Source organism: Panicum hallii, chromosome 8, assembly GCF_002211085.1.
Source record: "Panicum hallii strain FIL2 chromosome 8, PHallii_v3.1, whole genome shotgun sequence".
Lineage (NCBI taxonomy): Eukaryota > Viridiplantae > Streptophyta > Magnoliopsida > Poales > Poaceae > Panicum > Panicum hallii.
In genome coordinates, this window is record NC_038049.1 from 23,818,424 (window position 1) to 23,837,225 (window position 18,802).

Here is an 18,802-nt window from a genome sequence, read left to right on the forward strand (position 1 = left end):
CCTCCTGGGACTGATAAAGCAACACTTTTAAGTCTTCCCTGATGGGGGGGACGCTTCAACAACCTTTTGGTGTTCCAGGTGTGTGAGCAAGGTTTGGAAATTCGATTCAGAATTGTCCATTTCTCGCAGAGATTGAGACTGCTTATTCCTTTTGCCACATAGAGTAAGAAGTGTAATTATTAATGGAATTATCTCGATGAAAGTTAATCTCAACCTTGCTTGCTTAGTGTAGGTGCTTACCTAGAATGGATAATCAACTAGAATCTTGAAAGCTAAAATTTGAAAATAGATCATACTCTTTGTTGCTTTTCAGTTGAAAATAAACCTAGAACCTTTGCAATGCCTTCATGAGTCTAGTTACCTGGCTAAGTATACCACGAAGCGGGTAAGTCTTGCTGAGTATTAGTATACTCAGTCTTGCTAGTAAATTTTTCAGGTATGACTTTCGAGAACCCCACGGATAACCCTGCATGGCCAACTTCTGTTCATTTTGGCTGGTCCGTGGAGTGGGATCCGTCCCCGGCTGGTAGTGACCCCCCTGAGTGACACCAAGCTTTGGGCTGAGTACGGTGTCAACCTTCGCGACGTGTGTAGTCGCGGATTTAATTTCCCTTCCGCCGTAAACTTGGACAAGCTGTTTAGCTTGTCGTTTTAAACTATGTTTGTATAAGTTACTTTGATGTTAAGACGGTCTGTAATAATGTTAATATGCTGTAATTAAAAGATGGTGAGCTGTATTGTGATTGTAAACTCGCCGTCGTGCGAGGTAGACCTACTTCGATCCTGTTGAACTGTAGTTGTATTGGGCGGAGACCCGACAGACCAATGAGTTATTCCGTTTGAAGGGCGTTAAAATGATATCAGGTGTATAGCGCTAATTAGCGCACTTGAGCTGGAATAATTCATGCGGTTTTGCCACAGTTAGCAGGAAAGAAATACTAGACTCAGAAAATAGTGCTTGTAAATAGAGAAAAGATTAGGGTTAGATCTGAAAAATTCTATGGTGGGGCTGGATGGAGAAGATGTAATAGATCTAGGGGGTTTCTGCAAAAATTTGCAAGACGCAGGAATTCATCTAAAGGTTACCAGGTCTTCCAGGGACCTAATCTCAAAACCTTCACAGCACAGCACCCATGGCACCGGTGGCCACTGTAGGCCGAAATTCCGGCGATTTTGGCCACGGGAGAGCACGGGAAGTGGGGGAAAAGAAAAAGGAGAGGGAGGGGGTTCGATTCCATGCCTTACCCACAGCGGAGGAGCACCAAGGCGATCGAATTTCGTGAGAGAAAGAGGCAACATCCGGTCTGATCTGTTCCTGAGGTCTGTTCATGGCGACAGCATGCAGTGATGGCTTTGTTTGGGGCGGTAGCCTGCAGGGGAGAGGCGGCACGGCAACAGGAGAGGGAAGGAGCAGGGGCAGCGCTGGAGGAGAGGAGGAGCAGGGGCAGCGGCGCTTCTATTTCCTGGCGGCGCTGGACATGCAGGGCTGGGCAGGGGCGGTGCTGGAAGAGGGGGCGGTGCAGGGGGGAGTGCAGGGCGTGCACAGGTCAGGGCGGCGGCATCCTGTGGTGCAAGGCGGCGGCGCGCAGGGGCTTGGGTAGGGTGTTGGCGCAAGGGGGACGCAGGTCGCGGCGCCGGGGAGGTTCTGGTGTTGTTGTAGGGTAGAGACGGCGACGCGAGCAGGAGGAAGGCCAGGGCAGCTGTGCAGGGGCGCATGCGAAGATAGTGCGCGGCAGCAGCAACTCGAGGGGAGGCTAGGGCCGGCTACGTGGGGGACGTGAGGCCGAGGGATTCGGTTATGGGCCAAAACAGGTTTGGGTGAGGGCCGAACGTGAAAACGAGCTGACAGAACTGATTGAACATGAACCATTCATTCAGGAGCGCGAAAAGAGAGGAAAAGGATCAGGTGGAGTCGTTGGGGCTGACGGTGATCGAACATCATCAGAAAAACACTGAAGACGAGCCACACGCATCGTTTTCAAGCATGACCTGATCAAGGAGAATGGTTAGAGGATCGGGAGCTCGATGGAACCTCTTAAGGATTCGGAGAGACAAGATTAAAAGGCTGTACAACGAGATACGGCTCGGTCCGACTATGATGAGAATCAAAATAGAAATATTTTCCAGAACACATTTTTAAGTTTAAAATAAATCTAGAAGAGTCCAGATAAATATTTTAAACCACGAAAAATATATCCAGAAAAATCCCAAAATTTTCCGAGGAAACTCGGGAGGTAATTTGGGTCACGAGGATTCCAAATAAAATATTTGGGAGTCATGAAAATGAATTTTAGAGCTTTTCAAATAAAAATGGATCTAGCTCTCGGATAAATAGAATAATTGCCAGAAAAATCTTTAAAATTCTTGAAAAATCCTATTGATAGATGAACAAATCCTAAAAGACATTCACATCCTAAAATTAAATATTTTAGGGTGTGACAACTTCGCGGTGCTAGGTTGGATCCGCATGATGCTTTTTGAAGGGGGAGGTGTGTTTTTGCCAAAGAGAACCACAGGGGCAACTGGCGAAAACTGGAAGTTAGACCCATCATCGTTCTTGGGCTCCGGGCCATCCTCCTGCTGCAAAAAAAGTAAATGGAATCAGAAAGGGATTCAGCGAAGTCAAAAGGAGGAACGATGGGCGGACGGTAATACCTCTTCTTCAGGGACTTCATACTCAGCATGAATCTGCCGCAGCATCGGCCCCAGGGCTCTCCGGAAGACATGGGTCTTCCACATCGACCACCAATCCTCAAAGCCGACAGCTGAAGAAGTGAATGCGAGGTCAATAGGAATTGGGATGAAAAGATCTGAAAACAGGCTGTAGCATCGTTGGGTGGTGACAGCGTCAGGTAGGTCTACTCCGTTTGATGTCAAATGATGAAGGAGGAAGTGTGGGGGAACTTGCCCAAGACCAAATTGCCGGGCTGCTACAACCGGCTGGTAAAACTCGTATCCCGGTTTGATGATCCGGTTGGAAGTGCTCATGCCAACTGGGAGGAGGCAAGGGCGAATCATGATAGAATACAGGCACCGGGTGTCGACATCATCGATGAAGTCAGCCAACCGAAACGTGGCCGGGCACTCAAAGATTTCAGACTCAGCATAGGGGAGGAAGATTGGGTTGTCTAGGCCCTTGTAGAAAATCCTAAATCATTGTGAGGCATCTGAAAGATTCAACTTGCCGCCAGGGAGACTGTACAAGGCCTGACCGAAGCTGGTGCATCGGATCTGCCTCCCACTTTGGTCCGGAAAAGAATTGTTGGCCAGAGGGGGCAAGTTTAGGATGAAATATTGAAAATAAAGAGGAGCCCACAGCTGGAGGAACCACCAGGGACTACCAGTTCTAAGTTTTTTCTGGGAAAGAAGGCTCAAGGACATCAGATGAAGGTATCTGTAAATTTCTCCAAGGAACAATTTACCAAGGCCAACAGTGTGACCTTTGGCCAACTCGTACGCCAGAGGAAGGTAATTCTTGGTTGGAGCATGGGAAGGTCCACAGAAAAGGAAGTTATCTAACCAAAGGTTCAAGAAATCTGTGTGTTCTTTCTCTGTCACAGGGCCTTTGGTTTTTTGGTGTTGATTCAGATATGCGCCCCAGTTCGTGCATTCTGCTTTGGAAGATAGCTTGAAAGGGACTTCAGATAGTCTATAAGCAGAAGGACAGGATGATGCGATGTCCAGACCAGTGATCATCGTCACATCCAGTAGAGTTGGAGTCATCGGACCATGTCCAAAGAGAAAATAGTTCAAGGCATCGGACCAAAAATAGCCGATGGTCTTTAGAAGGTTCTCATCCTTTTCAAGAGGGGAAAGAGATAGATACAAAGCATCGGCTATCCCTATGGATTCCCATGTAGGATGGTAAGTATTCGCCACCCTGTTATACCAAGTCACCCAGCCCTCGGGAGGGTTCGGCCAGGCACGAAGGCTGTCGGACCAGGAGTCTAGATCTATGTTTTGGCTCACAAATAGGATTCGATTAGCCTCACAAGAAATTAGATCTATGGGCTTTTCATAAGAATGAGGCCCAAGATAGAAATAATTGGGGGAAGAAGGATGCGACAAGAGGATATCGGAAGCCTGAAGAAATCCACGAAAGCCAAAATAATTGAAGAAAGGTCATTTAATAGCATGGGGAATCTCGTGATTACTGCATTAAATTAACAAAGGTCGGAGTTTTACCTTCAGACCAAAGACATGTGCGTCAGTGTTCGAAGACTCCGCCATCGAAAACCTTGATGAAGGTCAAGAACTCGGGAAATAGATCTAGGGTTGGCGGCGCAAGATTGAACGCGTATTCTGAGGCTCAGGGTTGAATTTTGTGGCTAGGGTTTATGAGCAAAGGAGTTTTGGAAAGTAGCCTGGATTTGGAGATCTATTTTGGAGAAGGATCTGGATTCAGGCAGAGAATGAAATGAATTGAAGAACCGGCTTGAATCCGGATCGGCATATTTTGAGGAAGGGGACCGATGTGTTGCCATCGGCTGTTAACAGATCAGCTTTTTAAAAGAAATCACGGTTAAAAAGAAGATCTTATTTACAATAAGGGGGTAAGTACAAAAGAGGAGCCGATTGCTCCTAGAGCCGATCTATAGGCTTGGTGCTACAGTTTACCACCAGTAGACATCGGAGGTCTTGCGGCGCTTGGTTGGCAGAGCCGTGCTAACATCGCTATCGTCGCTGCTGCTATTGCCATTGCTATCATCATCTCCGCTGCTGCTACTCGTGAAGCTGCCGTCGTCTTCATCGTCCTCGTCGACATCTTCTGATGATTCACCAAGGAGGAAATTTCCTGTTACCGAATCTTCCTCGGTTGAAGAGGAATCAGCTTTTTCTTCCGAGGAGGAGAGCTCTTCTTCCCAAGATGCGTCGTCTTGATCATCTTCCTCCAGCTCGTCACCGAGGAGTAGCAGGAGATCCTCACCGTCGGTCAGGGACTCGTCATCCTCTGACCAAGATTGGAAGTCCCATTCCCCACATCCCAATGCAGGAGGGCAAGGATTTCGTAGGCGGCTATCGGATCATATTCCGGAGTAGGCTCTCGGGAGGATTCAGGTTCAAAGGAGATTGTGGCAGAACCAACCTGAATTATACCGGCTCAAGTACGCAAGTCCTCAATGAAAGGGCTACCTCGCACTTCAAACGGTATAAAACTATTGGTCTGTCGGGTAACGTCCCGATGAACCACCGAATGCAGGATCTAACAAGGTACCTCACACGAAGGTGAGTCCAGAGATACAATGCCCAAAATAATTTACACCACAGGCAGTTATATTACAAAAATATACAAAATAACATTTGTTCTTACAGAAGAGAGTTTATTACATCACAAGTTCGAGTTTCTGATTAAAGCAGCGGAGTTTGAAAAGCGTAGTTAATATACACGACGTCATTACAGATATTATGCTAGCCCTGGCATAATATCACTCGGCGGAGTTTGTGTTGGCCGGGGACGGATCCCATTCCACGGACCAACCATCAGGCAAAGGGTAAGGCCATGGTGTAATGAATGCGGGCTCCTCAGAAGGGTTACCTGAATTAAATCAACAAAGCAAGGCTGAGTATACTAATACTCAGCAAGACTTACCCGGAATTGGGTATATCTTAACCCATAACTAGACTCATGATGGCTTTTAGCTTTGGGTAGGGTTTTCAGCTGAAAAGCAACAAAGAGTAGATCCTTATTTTCAATTTTTAGCTTTCAGGTTCTAGTTGTTTAATCATTCTAAGTAAGCACCTATAGCTATCCAAACATGGTAGAATCTTTACTCAAACATCATCTTTAATAATCACATAATTGCTCTTGTTACTCTATGTGATAAAGGGGATAAGCAGTCTCATACATCGTGAGAGGCGGACGATTCTGAATCGAGATTCAACCCTTGCAAGGTAAACCTAACACACACGCTTGGAACGCCACAGGGTCGTTCCGAAGCAACCGTTTGCCTTTCATTCCGACTCGTGGATCAGTGCCACCACAAGCGACTGCAGGTCATATGCACTACAAAAGTGCAGGACGTACGTCTGTAGCGCGACTACAAAACCCGTACTCCTGGTTGCCCAGCAACACATATGCCTACACGTCGAACAAAGTAACCAAAAGAAGCAAATACATGTGGTGGGGGGTATGTCCACTCCTCGGGCCGATCGGTTACTAGGCTTACCGCTTACCATATTTCACGGCATGTGGCTAGTACTTTCAAACGCTTAGCCACCGCTACCACACACTGCGACCTTATCAAATTTCAACAACACAGACGGGGTATCATCTTGACCATGATACCTCATAAAACTCCCGTCCGGTATCCTTATAGTGATAACAGGAATGTAAACATTACAATTCCTATATCGCGCGAGTGACAGGAAATCACTCGACTTCTACTGGTCCTATAAGCAAAGCAGCTAGTCGGACTCAGTTCTAGTGTTCAGTACATTGGTTTCTAGAATAATGCAACTAGGTTTCCAAACAACTCCTACGAACCTAATGCATAAAGAGATATATATAAAAGTAATATAAGTTGCAGTGTAATAAGGTAGGGGTTATGTCCGGGGCTTGCCTTCGCTAGCAGGGTTGGGGTTAGTCAAACTAGATTCTTCCGAACCTTGGTTCGGGGCTTCAGAGAAATCCGTAACAAGAGTCCCGGGGTCTTCAGAATAACCTTCTTCTTGTTCCGGGATCAACTGATAATCCCCGTCAGCGAGAGTGGTCGAGTCTACATGAGATGCAAATTACAAGTTATAGAATGCCTTTACCTTTAGTTTATTTCCCGATAAAGTTGCAATCCAATATCAATAACCTTTTATTTTGATATATTTCCTAATTACTTTGTACTGGGCAGTCATTTATTGAGTACTAATAAATTTACTTAGATTTATTAAACAATAAATTTAGCTAGGTTAAGTGTTCAATTAGTAGCATGGAGCAGCAGGTGGTGTGGTTTCCATTAATATTTATATTAAAAGCTTTACATATTAACCTTTTAATTTGCCATTCCCCTATAAATCTAATATATTATATCTAATTTAATTATCATCTAATTCTTGGTTGAAAATTTTAATAAGATGTTATAATATTACAAACAGAACTTTAATCTATTTTCATGATTTTAGAACATTTAAAACTATATTTATTAGTTATACTATGTAGACTACACATTATTTCTAACAAAATCTATACAAGAAGAAAATATTACTAGAGTACAAGATTAATTATTTTTCTTCAATTCCACATGTTAAAAGAAAATTATTGGCACTGGTTTTACTAATTTATCATTTTTCTATGAATTACTATGTAATTCTTAAGCCTACAAGCAATTAACTTTGATATTTAAATTAGGTCATCAAACATTCAAAAACTGAAGTCGACCCTTAAAGCAAAGTTACAGATCCTTGTCTAAAGTTTCTAACAAAATTTAGTTTACTATTTTATGAATTTTCTTTGAAGAGATATGGCATTTCTAAGTTGACAGCCAAAATTACATAAGTAAGTCCTTGGCTACTATTCCACTGAGTCTAGGGCTTTGCAAGAAACCCCCTGGGTTTCTTTTCCTTCTAACCCGAGGTCCCTGGGCTGGGAACCGAGCAGAGCAGAGCAGTGACGGCCGTGTTCCGGCGACGGTGGTCGCCGGCGGCGAGGTCCAAGGGCAGGAATCGGGTCAGGGGCTTACTGCGGTCGTGTTGAGCTACGTGTCGTGGACGAGGACGGCCGGAACAGTGAAGTTCGACTTGAGCCCGAGGTGACGGCGGAGGGGTCAACGGCGACGAGGGTGCTCCGGCGATGAACGTCGGCCAACAACCTGCGCACGAGAACCAGTGAGTCGTGGGGAACGTGCACGTGTCATCAATTGGATGAATTCATGCTGGATCGAGGGAGTTCGACGGAGACCGAGGCGGCGGCGGCGAGGAAGATCGCCGGCGAGCGTCGGGAAAGCTCTGTGGTGCACCAGAGGATCAATGGTTGGGTCCTACAGCTTCAGGGCGATGATGTGGTGCTGTCTAGGGTGATGTGGTGGCTCGGGATTGCTCGAGGGGTGCTGCCCACGGTGAGGCCGAGGGCGGCGGCGGATGGTGCTCGTCGGCGACGAGTTTGTAATGGAAATTGGAGAGCCACGAGTGGTCGAGGAGCACCAGTGGACTACGGGTAAGCTTGTACAAGTGCTGACTGGGGCGGAGGTGGTCCGGTGTGGGCTGTCCACGGGCGGGTGGTGCACGGCCGGAGAGGAAGCAGACGGCGGTGGCGGAATGCAGCTCGAGCACTGGAATTTGGACGCTGGGGTTAGCAAAACAGCAAGTGGGCGTGGATGTGGTGCTGCTGTGCGCGAGGGAGAGGGAATTAAGGCACCGAGGTGGCCTGACCACGGCGACCAGGAGGTGGCGGCCGGCGGTAGCCTCGGGTTACCGTGGCACGCGCGCGTGAGGCCAGGAGGGGAGAGGAAAGAAGTCGAGACCGGGAGGGGAGGACGCGTGGGGAGTTGTGGCAGCTGGAGGTGGCGCTCGGGTGGCCGTGCCGACGGTGAACGGCGGCGACAGGAGCAGCGCAGAAGGGGAAAGCGGCGGTGGTCAGAGGAGGAAGAAACAGAGAGATGTCAGGAGGACCTGTTCGTAATTTCTAAGAATTCAGGGACCCCACTGTAATCTAAAATTTTCCTACTGCTACAAGGGTCAAATGGAAAAGTGCTCAACATGAAAGTTGTAGAGTTTTTCAAACTCTACATCTTTGCTTTAAGGCTTGGGTTTGAAATCTTAAAGGGTACAGTTTTATTTTGAGAATTTGAACACAATTCAATTTTTAACCTTTATGTGTTAATTAGAACAAAATGCCCTAATGTTTGGGGTCCTTTTTGTGATTCTTTCTGCAGTAATCATGACTAGCTTTTCTTACACTTTAGTCCTTAGGTAAAACTAAGTTTTACTTTTATCTTTTTACCATTTCACATGTAAGTCCTTATATGTTTGTATTAATTACATAAAGGTCCTTAATTTCATATAGAGTCCATTCCCCTTAGTGTTTATTTAACTTTTGATCTTTTATTAGTTATAGCCATCTGAAATTTGACATTAAGAACATTTTCACACATTTGCTCATGATAATTTATAAAACTTATAATTTACAATATACCCTTATTGCTTTGTACAAGTTGTATACACTATATCCTACTTACATTTATTACACCTAAACTTAGTATCTAGTTGACTAACTACCTGGATATCACAGAGATGGCGGAAGAGGCAGAGGAAGAAGAAGAAGCCATTGCAAGAGGAAGAAAAATTGGGTTAGATGTGGTTGCTAATGTCTGAAGGGAGAAGACGATTAAGAAAAGTTGCCGGTGGTAGGTTTATAAAGGTGAAGTGGAAGGTGAATCGGCACCATAACGGTTTCCAAGGAGCCTGATGCAGAGCAGTCACATCCCCTAGAAGTTGAAGAGGCACGCCTGTACGGATTTCGGAAGTCGAAGGGATGAGGCGATTAAAAGGGAAATGGTTTTGGATTAATTATTGCCGAAACCAGGGGGCATGTGTTATCGCCATAATTTAGGCGGGCCAGAAAGGTGGGCCGTGGAGCAAGATGGGTTTGAACGATAGTTATAATGGGCTTGCGAATCGGACCCTTTGCAGATGTTTTGGGCCAACGTTGGCCGTGTATCTAGATAGGTATGTTTGTTTAAACGGTTTAGATAGAGATAGTTAAGATTTGTGTCGTGATTGGTTAGGATTGGTTAGGAAAGGCAAGTCTACGGACTATAAATATGTATCTTGGGTAAACAATAAAAAAGCAATCATTCACCAACAACTCTAGGCGCATCACCCCCCCTGTTCTAGGGTTTCTCGGGTAAGCGCCATGCGGCCCCGATCACGCCTTGCGTGATCGGGGCAGCATCATTCTTACTTATTTACTTTTCGTGTTTCTTGTTCTGAAGCGTTGTTGATGGCGAGTAACACCAGTTATCTTAGCGTTTATAGAGTAGCATCGGCTCTTTCATGCGTTAATTGTGCTTTGCTTGCTACCTGTAAACGTCCGGCTGCCCATGTACTCGATCTCGGGTATAAGGGTAGTGCCTTGCTTCGTACTTGTTTAGTAGATCCAATCTATTATGGTTAGTCTTTGTTAATTGAGGGTTTAGTTTAATATCTACATGATTAGGCCCTTCAAACGGATTGAATGTTCCAGCAGTATTTTGGGTACTTTATAACAGCTTGAAAAGGGATTGTTCCGGGAATCGGCTTTTGGTTGGTTTTTGGGCCTCTGTTTAGGTTGTTGTTTTGTTATCCTCAGCATCTGTTAGGCTCAGTTACGTGTAGGATGTTCCGATTATGTGGTGAAAGCTTTAATCATCGTAGATTGGATTAGCTTAATGATTACAGAGCAAGATTTACATTACCATCGGACATATTTGCTTTATTTATAGATCCGATCCGATACCCAACACAATCGGCTCTTTACAGCCGATACTGGGAATTATCCAATGAGCCGATCACGGCTCGGCCTAATGTTTACACGTGTCTGTGCATGCAGGAAACTAACACATAACACCTTCCTGATCAGGTACAAGGTCAAGTGGCACGCCTAGCAACCCAGAAGCCAGAGCCTGTGCCGGATCTCGGGCCCTTGACCGAGGGACCGGGGCCCACCAGCAGTCCCGGGAGCCTCCCGACTCCTTTTGTTGCCTATCGCTGCTCGCCGGTGGGTTTTGACTGACAACAACAGCTTACCTCAAGCCTCGCACGTACACTCCTCTCCATCACAGTCACTTGCGACTCTATGAGGTATGCTATTTTTTATATTAACTTTAAAATCAATTTGTAGGAGCGGGTGATGGCCTAGAAATCCATTTCCATTACCCGTCCCTAAAAATATTTTTCTACTTTATTCTAAAAATTTATTTAAATCTTTAAATATAGCAAAACAAATAAAAAAGTGAAACTTCTACACTATGGTTGTTGTGAACTATAAATACAGAAAAATATATGCTAAGTATATTTTAGTGTATATAAAGATTAAGATTGTGAAAACCTTAAAGTATGAGTTGAGTTGTATTTACGAGATACCGTATAGTCATAGCTATTGGAGAACTTGTAATCTTTTCTTGGACCATTAAACGACCTTAAATGAAAAAGTTATCAACTACAAAAGTTTAGATCTCGTCAACGTCTACAATTTTGGTATAAAGTTTGACTTCATTCGAGATCATATAAAAAATATATGATTTTGTAGTGGGACCATTTGTAGGGCGGGTCATGCTATGGCGTCACCCGCCTCTAAAAATACATTTTAAGAGGCGGGTGATAGCGTCACGTGTCCCTAAAAATGGTCCAATGGTGGTCATTTCTAAGGGCAGGTGAATTGCTACAGTAACCCCGGACCATTTGCAGAAGTGGATTATCTTTTGGGGTGCCCCTACAAATTATTTTTTGTAGTGTAGGTAGCCTAGCATCGTAAGGGTATTTTGGTCATATTACTTGTTTTCACTATCCTATGAATTAGGAAATCATTATTTTAATGAACCTGATGTCTTGTTGCAAATAAATATTTAAACTTGAAGTGTGTCCAAAGGCAAACGCATGGTTGAGCGGTGTCCAAAAGCAAAACCAACATTGAAGAGTGCCCAAGCAGCAAATTTACCCTTGCCATATAGGTGGCCAAGGCCCAGGGTTCGTCCTCATGACTCATGAGACGTTCCAAATCTTGTGATGCTTCCCAAATACCGGCACATTCCACATTACAGGACGCACATCAGAAATGTGATAAAAAAAATATTCTGGAATGGATCGACTGAAGCGCAGAATTGCCAGGGTCACCGACCACTTCACCCAATATCAATTAGAAGAGAAAGGAGTTTCAAAAAAAATTAGAAGAGAAAGGGCCACATCCATCAAGTTAATTTAAAATCAAACTCTGAATAAGTGTTCTTATTGAGCAGTGAACTCTTTTCACAATAATATTAAGGGCCCGTTTCGATCCTGAGAAATGAATTTGATTCTAGTAATCATATTCTAATTCTATTTCCAAATGGAAATGAATCTGATGGCGAATTACACGTAGATCAAACGCGCCTGAACTTACACAAGAAACGTACAGATCGACTAACTGCAGCGCTGCTTAACCGCGGCACTGGTATATGGCCTGGCAGCCGCGGCTGTAGGCCTGCCCGCGGGCGGGGCACGGGCCATAGCAGGCGGCCTTGCTCGCGGTAAGAGCGCCGTAGTCGATGGACCCGCCGCTGTACAGCGCCCTCCTCCGCAGGTACGCCGCCGCCTCCTCGCCCTCCAACACGAAGCTGCTCGCGTCGTCCTCGACGCGCCGCAGCGCGTGCAGGGACGGCATCGCCTCAGGGCGAGACGAGAGTCCTCCGGCCGCTGCAACGGCGCCGCTGGCGAGCAGCAACACGGCAGCGAAGGCGAGAACGAGCAGCACTCGAGTTCGCCGCGCCATTTTTTTGTTGCTACAAGTGTTTGTACTGCTGTGCAGTGCGTGCTGCCGGGACTGTGTAAAGCGGCAGGGAGCGCTAGGCTGGTTTTGTATTGGTGCGATCGGGTGGTTGATGCGCAGTGCGACAGCAACAGCGCGCCTAACGACACACGTGAAGCTAGACGACGATGGTGTCTGCTGACGAGCCCTGTCTTGCTCTTGCATGATTAAAGATCGAAGCACCTTTCTCCGCCGGAACCATATGGATCTAGTTGTGGGAGTGTAGCGTACCCAGCTCTATTGTGTAACAAACGACAAATAAAGTTCTCAGTTGTGTGCCGTCTAGTGTAGGCATCATACCCAGTGCAATGGTTGTTAGCAAATCCATAATTCAATTAGGGTAGGCAGGCACCGCAATGGTCGCTGGCCAATTTACAACTCAGTTTTTTCTGATGATCCGTGACCATTACATGTCTTTCTGGTCGTCCAAACATATATCAAGAACTGTCCACGTTATAGATGGGTCGGCTCTTATGCACTTAGAGGGCAGTATGATATTTTAGGCAATGAGACACTCCCCTTTGTCTTCCTCGTACCTCTACACATTGGCATGCCAAACTGGCCCTACATTCACCCTACATTCACCGCCTAATTTAATTATTTTATCCTAACTTGGATGGCGTACGTGACTGTTGATGCTTGATTATGATACCTTCAGGCAAAATAGGCAAATTCATCCTCGAACATTCATCCAAGGGACAAATTCGTCCCTCAACTCTTGAAAGGTCTAATTTAGGGCCATGTTGGGGACACCACCTTCGGACTAAGCTGAAAGCCAACAGAAGGACCTCGCCGCCAACTTTAAGTCGAACGACCCGTGGGACGAGGGACTTCGAAGGCTCACCGAAGGTCATGAGCTGGTGGCGCTCCAAAGGGCGAAGATGTCGAAGCCTAGACGGGGCGACTCCGAAGGGCGAAGATGATGAAGCCTGGAAAGCCAGACTCGACGATCGCTGAAGGCTAGACGAAGCTCGAGTGCCGAAGGCCAACACCAAAGGAACCTTCGGCGTTGGGACAAAACCAAAGGGAGTGCCAAGCTATAAAGTAGGGTTAGAGAGGAAATTACGATGTACCCCTGGAATATTCGAGGAATATAGTGGTTGAGGGGTAAAAATATGTAAAGTACCTATAAATAGCCCTATAACTAGGACAGTTGATTCTTAAATAAGAGAATATTGATTCTTACTCTGAAGGTGCCTTGGTGGTTCATTTGTGTTTTTTGTGTTTTTCGAGGCTGCTGTGGTGCTACTTCACTCTGAAGGGTAGTCTCCACCAACAGTTTTGGCACCCACCATGGTTCGTTCCAACACACCGCATGGCACAAAAGAAGAAGGCACCTAGCGCTTCGGCTAGACCGACGGAGACCACACAAGCACTCATCATGCCTCGTGTAAATATTTTACTACCCCGCCTCGTACAGCGCCACCGCTATGGTTTGGAAATCTAGAATGGCAGGATGCGCGGAAAATGTTCAAGAAATATCATGGAGACGATTTGGACACCCTAACATCCAAACGGTCAAAATCGAAACAAAAGGGAATGCAACACGAGGACTTCCCAGGAGGTCACCCATCCTAGTACTACTCTCGCCCAAACACGCTTAACTTCTGAGTTCTAATGGGATCCAGTATGATTTGGAAACCCTAACATCCAAACAGGATCCATTATGGTTTGGACACCCTAACATCCAAACGGTGAAAATCGAGGAAAAAAGAATGCAACATGAGATTGTCAGACTCGGGGCCATGGGACTGTGTACATAACGTAGTTTAAATAGGCTTAAGAGATAAAGCCCGTCTTATCTCTTATTTATCTTATTTATCCCGTATGAATAGGAGATAAAGCTAGTCGGTACAGAAGAAATCTACTCGAGTTGTATTCAGTTACGATTCCTTATCTAGTATTGGACTAGGATTCTTGTAACCCTGACCTCCCGGATATATAAGGGGGGCAGGGGCCCATTCAAAAAAGACCACCAACATCAACACCCAAGGGAATACAAACCACCATACAGGACGTAGGTTATTACGCACCTCGCGGCTCGAACCTGTCTAAATCTTGTGTTCCTTGCACCTTCAAGTTCCTGATCTCGGCGTCTCCTCACCTAAACTTACCACCTTGGGTATACCCTTCGGTGGGCAGCCGGTAAAACACCGACAGCTAGCGCGCCAGGTAGGGGAGCGCATCGAAGATCCACCGGCGAACTTGATGGTATCTTTCTAGTTCACCAGGTCAGTACCTTCTCAGGGTACAACATTTGTTTTTGGCTCGGGGGTCTGCATCGCAGATGGTGCGGGCAGTTTTTGTCGATTCCTCGTCGACATGAAGCCAAAAACTCCCGCGGCGGATCCTTGCAGCGACCTTGACAAGTTCGTTGATGATCTCGATAACTTGTCAATCCATGCATCCGCTGCAAGGATTGAGGTGAAGTCTGCTTCCGGCGTGACTTCATCCGGCGCTGCATCAACTTTCCTTGGGTTGGACTCGTTCCAATCTGAGGATTCGCGTAGCCGATCATGACTCGGTCTACGCAATTTGGCCACTGATCTCCAGGAGGCCGACATCTCCAAGTCCCTCTCCACATTAGAGAAGGACTTGGACTCTCTGCTCCAACTTGATGGGTCCAAAGCCACCGCACGTCGAGGGGTTTTGGGTTGTTTTAGTGCATTGGAAGGAGGGCCGTTTTGTGCATTGGAAGGACATGAAATCTTCTGATCTACTCGAGGCTAAGGATCGACTTGTGGCCCACCTCGAGCCTTTGCCATTTTAGGAGGGCAGGCCGTTAGCCACCGTGGTGGATGAGTCGACTGAACTAGTCGATGAGAGCTCTGAGGAGCTCATCTCATGCCAGGTGCTAATGGCGGAAGAAGGCGAGGATGATGGCGACTTGCCCATTGACGAATTTGATGCGGTCTCCGAAGATGAAGCCACAGCTAACACTGGCGATGAAAATGACGCCGATCGTGAGGCACGGAGGACCCGGAACAGGGCTCGCGCATCTCGCTGAAGGAGGGTCAATGAGCGCATGCGATCCATGCATCGCGAGCTTGACGCCGAATTCGTTGCCGTAAGCGAGCGGGGCTTCAGGACTCCGGTGGCCAACATCGCCAGGGTTACGGCCATACTCGAGCGCAGCAACGATCCGAACATGCGTCAAGCACTTCGTTACGCGCAGAGGGCCTAGATTCGGCTTGATCAGCAAAACCCGGCGTCTACCCTCAGGGAGGAGCGCGTGGGCGAGAGCCGAAGCCAGGCTCACAGCTGAACGGCAGGTGGCTGTCCTCGACCTCAGCGTAGCAACAACAACAACGCTCGCGGGAGTCAGGCTCCTGGCCAATCATCGGCCTCCTCTAGAAGACCTGCGCCAGCATATCAATGAAGGCTGCGATGCGCGGTCCGTGATCGACTCCAGGCGCAAAGTGCGTGAAGAAGTCGAGACGGAAGGTACTGATTGCAGCGACCGTTTCCCAGCTTTCTCCGCACGATTCAGCAGCTACAAGTACCCTGAGGGCTTCAAGCCGATCGGCATCACCAAGTATGATGGTAAGCAAGCTCCTCAGCAATTGCTATGTTGCTACTCCACCGCCATTGAAGTAGCAGGGGGCTCCAACATCACCAAGGTTGTCTACTTCCCGATGGCTTTGGACCCCGCACCGCTCACGTGGTTGGAGAGCCTCAGCAACAACTCGATCGACTCTTGGGAGCGGCTCAAGAAGGTCTTCATCGACAACTTCCAGGGGGCAATCGCTCGTGCAGGTACTCGTCACGATCTTACTCAGTGTAAACAGGAACGTAACAAGCTCCTACGATCCTACACACGCCATTTCTTCGATGTCCGCACCACCATCGCGAATATCTCGGAGGAGGACATCATCGACTGCTTCTACAACGGCATCACCGATCCAGGCATCTACAGAGACTTCGGGCGGAACAGGCCGAAGACTGTTGCAGGGTTGCGTGACATGACGCACGACTGGTCCGAGCAGGAGGAGAAGATGCGGGAGCGGTTCCCGAGGCGCCAAGATGGCAATCTGAGGCGTCCTCATGACAACCGCAACGACAAGAGCCAACGGGACTATCCGGGTCCACCCCGAAAGCGCAAGCCAGATGATCTCATCACGGCTGTGGATCGTCCCTCGAGAGGCAAGAAGTAGACGACGCAGGAGGAGTTCGAGAAGCTCCTGCAGAAGAAATTCCCATGGCATCCAAGTGCCAATCATGCGGCAACTGATTGTTACCACCTCCGGAGGATTTTCAGCAATTCCGGCGGTGGCAAGAAGGACAAGAAGCCCATGGACAAGGAACCCGAAGACGACGAACAAGGGGACCAAGGATGCAACCTGAAGTTCCAGGATGCTTCAAAGACCGTCAACGTCATCTTCGGGGGGATGGAGACTTTGGTTCCAGGCTGGAACAAAAACTGCTTCTCTGACAGATCATGTCCGTCGAGCCGGCGGCACCACGACCACTTCGCTGGTCGGAGGTGCCCATCTAGTTCTCCCGCGATGATTAGTGGACAAGCTTTTCGGAGCCGGGTAAGTTCCCCTTGGTTCTGGACCCAGTGGTGGCAGAAGTCAGGCTCACCAAGGTGCTCATCGATGGTGGGAGTGGTCTCAACCTCATCTTTGCCAGCACTTTGAGGAAAATAGGTCTGGACTTCACGGACATGCTGGTTCCAAGCAAGTCTCCATTCTATGGCATTGTCCCAAGTAATGCGGCGCACCCACTTGGCACGGTGGTTCTTCCAGTCACTTTCAGCACGAGGGAGAATTACCGCACCGAGTTCATTAAATTTGAAGTTGCTAACTTTGAATCTTCTTATCATGCTATACTGGGTCGTCCGGCACTCGCCAAATTCATGGCAGTGCCACGTTATGTTTATCTGCTTCTTAAGATGCCAAGACAAAGTGGGGTACCCACTCTTCGAGGCGACTTGAAGAAGTCATATGATTGCAACCAGGAGGCGATCCAATATGCTTCGACTACGCGTGTGCCAGATGCTTCAGGAGAAGTACTCGCGGCCGCGCAGCAGCTCTCCCAAGCTGGGCTGGAGATCCCTTCAAGAAAGGCCAGTAGGTTGAGCATCTAGTCAACTGGTGATGTGGCCCTCAAGTCGATCCAGCTCCAGGAGGGTGACTCATCTAAGACCGCCGTCATCGGTGCGGGCTTAGATGAAAAATAGGAACTCGCGCTCGTTAGTTTCCTTCAGGGTAACCGAGACATATTCGCGTGGAAACCAGCAGATATGCCAGGGGTGCCCAGGGAGCTGATAGAGCATAGTCTGAATGTACACCCAAAGGCTGTGCCCAAAAAGCAACGCCTTCGAAGATTTGCTCACGACAAGCGTGAGGCAATTAAATGGGAAATAGCTAAACTTCTCGCGGCTGGCTTCATTAAAGAAGTGATTCATCCAGAGTGGGTAGCTAATCCCATCCTTGTAAGGAAAAAGAATAATGAATGGAGAATGTGTATTGACTACACCAATCTCAACAAGCATTGCCCAAAAGATCACTTCGGGCTACCGCGCATTGATCTAGTCGTCGACTCGATGGCGGGTTGTGTCCTCCTTTATTTCCTTTATTGTTATTCAGGATATCACCAGATTGCGCTCAAGGAGGAGGATCAAATCAAGATGGCATTCATCACCCCGTTTGGGACTTACGCCTACAAAACTATGTCTTTTGGTTTGAAAAATGCAGGTGCAACTTATCAGCATGCTATTCAAATGTGCTTTGCCGATCAGCTGCATCGAAATGTTGAAGCCTACGTGGATGATGTGGTCATCAAGACTAGAAATCCCGACGGTCTGATTGCAGACTTGGAAGAAACGTTCAGCAGCCTACGCAGGTTTCGGTGGAAGCTCAAGCCAACTAAATGCATCTTCGGAGTACCATCAGGGAAATTGCTCGGGTTCAGCGTCAGCAACCGGGGAATCGAAGCCAACCCTATGAAGATTTCGGCCATCACTGATATGGGGGCTCCGGCCACAATCAAAGATGTGCAGAAGCTAACAGGTTGTATGGCAGCCCTGAACAGGTTCATCTCCCGGCTCGGGGAGAGAGGACTACCCTTTTTCAAGCTCCCGAAGTGCCAAGACAAGTTCCAATGGACGGACAAGGCCAAGCGGGCCTTACAGGACCTGAAGCATCACCTTCAGTCCCCTCCGGTCCTTACAGAACCATTGCCGGGGGAAGATCTACTACTCTACATTACGGCAACAACTCATGTTGTCAGCAGTGTTATTACAGTCGAGCGAGGTGAGGAAGGCCATGCATTTGGAGTGTAGAGGCCTGTATATTTCGTCACTGAGGTACTCTCCGAATCCAAGGTATG

The 18,802-nt window shown here is 47.5% G+C and overlaps 1 protein-coding gene and 1 pseudogene across 1 annotated transcript; both read right to left on the reverse strand.

Annotated features, from left to right (window-relative positions):
• Positions 1-11,878: 11,878 nt before the first annotated feature.
• On the reverse strand, positions 11,879-12,473 carry LOC112903403. Its single transcript, XM_025972660.1, has one exon. It carries the CDS (start codon positions 12,431-12,433, stop codon positions 12,101-12,103), a length of 333 nt encoding a protein of 110 aa, XP_025828445.1. The 5' UTR covers positions 12,434-12,473; the 3' UTR covers positions 11,879-12,100.
• Positions 12,474-14,005: 1,532 nt separating this feature from the next.
• LOC112872469 lies at positions 14,006-14,121 on the reverse strand (annotated as a pseudogene).
• Positions 14,122-18,802: the final 4,681 nt, after the last annotated feature.

Coding starts and splice junctions, on each gene's coding strand:
- LOC112903403 (XM_025972660.1), bottom strand. CDS start 12,433: ATGGCGCGGCGAACTCGAGTGCTGCTCGTTCTCGCCTTCGCTGCCGTG.